Here is a 2,500-nt window from a genome sequence, read left to right as displayed (position 1 = left end):
ATTATGGAGCGTGAAATTGAATCCTAACACAAACTCAAAGTATGGTTGTAATTAGGCAAAGGATGGTGGCTTAATATCCAACTTTTTTTCATTGATAATGTCTCTTTAACTATACACAAGTTATTTAAAATTCTAGGTGTGATTATCTTGCTTGAGGGCACACTATTCTATCTTATCTCTCCTCTTTTGAATTTGTTATAGGTTATACATGAAAGATCTATTTTAACGTTGTTACTGTTCTTAAAAAAATATTTTAATTGTTTAGTACTTATCTTGGAGTTTATTCATTTCTTTATTTCTTGTTCTCACTAGGATCTTTTTCCTTTGGAGCCCTCGGGCTTATAGCATCCTGCTTCTCCATCTAGGGTTGTAGCTTAGCTAATAATAATATTACTGATTACGTTTGAAAAATGCATCCACTCTGTCTCTTCAATTCGTTATTTCTCTACTCCCTTTACCCACCGGGCTGTTTTCTTTGTTGGAGCCCTTAGGCTTGTAGCGCCCTATATGTTTTGATAGGCATGTATTTATCTTTCTATTTATTTATGTATTTATTTATTTATTTATTCGTTCATTCATTCATCTATGTTAGTGATTCGCATTACTCAAAAACTATTTGACCAAATTTCATGAAATTTGGTGGGATGATCCAAAGACAATTTGATTAGATTTTGGGAATGATTATGGCAAAAGTCAGGGTCACAAAAGTAAACAAAAAATTATTTTTGCTATATCTTGGTTAATTCTTATCCGATTTGCACGAAACTAGTGTCAAAATGTGTATAATACAATTATCTATGTTTTGATATACAACATGATATAGGAGAAGGTATGCGCTCTACCAAGTGCCCATTCTAGATCCAACTGGGGTTGTAGCTTGACTAGTAATAATAATGACAGCAAAACTCTTCCGTTCATTGTGATTCACATCAACCGATGATTCATTTACATGAAACGCTCGATTCATTACTGGTCACGATGACTGGCAGTTACCCTTTGGCGAAAAAGCCTAAATATTTGAGAAACTGAATGTGTCTTTCAGTCAACGGTAGATGGCGCACCGAGAGCCGAAGTCTGGAGTGATGGCTGTCAGCTTCATGTTTTACGAAATTCAGTTATACGTCAAATCTGATGTTTCGTCGGAAGTTTAAAGGTTCTTCGTCACTAACAGCTCGCTCAGAAAAAAAAATGTACATAGGGACATGTCATCCTTTTCGGGATAGGTAGACTATAGAGCAAATTATTTTAATAATGATTATTTACTTTAGTCGATATTGCTTACGGTATGTAATACGCATACGTGATATACAGTATATATATATATATATATATATATATATATATATATATATATATATATATATATATATATATATACATATATATATATATATATATATATATATATATATATATATATATATATATATATATATATATATATATATATATATATATATATCATCTCCTCCCACGCCCATTGACGTAAAGGGCCCCGGTTAGATTTCGCCAGTCTTCTCTATCTTCAGCTTTTAATTCAATACTTCTCCATTCATCATCTCCTACTTCGCGCTTCATAGTCCTCGGCCATGTAGTCTGGATCCTCCTACTCTTCTAGTGTCTTGTGGAGCCCAGCTAAACGTTTGGTGCACTAATCTCTCTCGGGGAGTGCGAAGAGCATGTCCAAACTATCTCCATCTACCCCTCATCATGATCTCATCCACATATGGCATTCAAGTAATCTCTCTTATAGTTTCATTTCTAATCCTGCCCTGCCATTCAACTCCCAATATTCTTCTGAGGACTTTGTTCTTAAGTCTACTAAATCTATTGGAGATTGCTTCATTGTCATACCATGTCCATAAAGTAACACCGATCTCACTAAACTGAAATACAGTATAGTCTGGTTTTTGTATGTAATTTCAGGCAATTTTATTTCCAAATTTTACTTAACCTAGCTATCATCTGATTTGCTTTTTTCAATCTTTCACTAAACTCTCATTCTAAAGACCCTGTATTGGAGATCATAGTTCCTGAATAATTAAATGATTCTGCCTCATTAATCCTTTCTCCTTCCAATGATATTTCATCTTCCACTTCATACTCCGTTCTCATCTCTGTGTTTCTTCTATCCATCTTCAGCCCAACCTTGTGTGATATTTCATGCATTCTGGTAAGCAAGCATTGCAAATCCTGTAATGTTCTTCTTACAGGGACAGCATCATCAGTTCTAGGTCTGCTAAATTCTTATCACCAATCCTATCCGATCGTTCTTCACCATCTCTGACTGTTCTACGCATTAAAGAATCCATGAGGAGGATAAACAACATTGGTGACAACACGTTCCCTTGGAGTACTCCGCTGTTCATTGGAAATTCATTTGATAAGACTTCATTAACATTAACTTTGCACTTGCTTTGCTCATGAACAGACTTAATGAAATTTACATATTTAAGAGGAATTCCATAATGACGCAGGACTCCATGAAATTGGCCGGTGC

General features: G+C 34.6%; 1 protein-coding gene across 1 annotated transcript in view; it reads right to left on the bottom strand.

Annotated features, from left to right (window-relative positions):
- The window catches only part of LOC137633049 (glutamate receptor ionotropic, kainate glr-3-like), a 26,691-nt gene extending 24,379 nt beyond the window's left edge, over nt 1–2,312 (bottom strand). The window contains exon 1 of the mRNA XM_068365215.1: nt 2,212–2,312. Within this exon, the coding sequence (XP_068221316.1) occupies nt 2,212–2,312 (101 nt within the window). The remainder of the gene's footprint in view (nt 1–2,211) is intronic.
- Between the last annotated feature and the right edge of the window lie 188 nt (nt 2,313–2,500).

The sequence above is a fragment of the Palaemon carinicauda genome, chromosome 42 (genome assembly GCF_036898095.1).
Source record: "Palaemon carinicauda isolate YSFRI2023 chromosome 42, ASM3689809v2, whole genome shotgun sequence".
NCBI classification, from domain to species: Eukaryota; Metazoa; Arthropoda; class Malacostraca; order Decapoda; family Palaemonidae; genus Palaemon; species Palaemon carinicauda.
The sequence above is the reverse complement of the archived record's forward strand: the minus strand, read 5'-3'. Positions and strand labels throughout refer to the sequence as shown.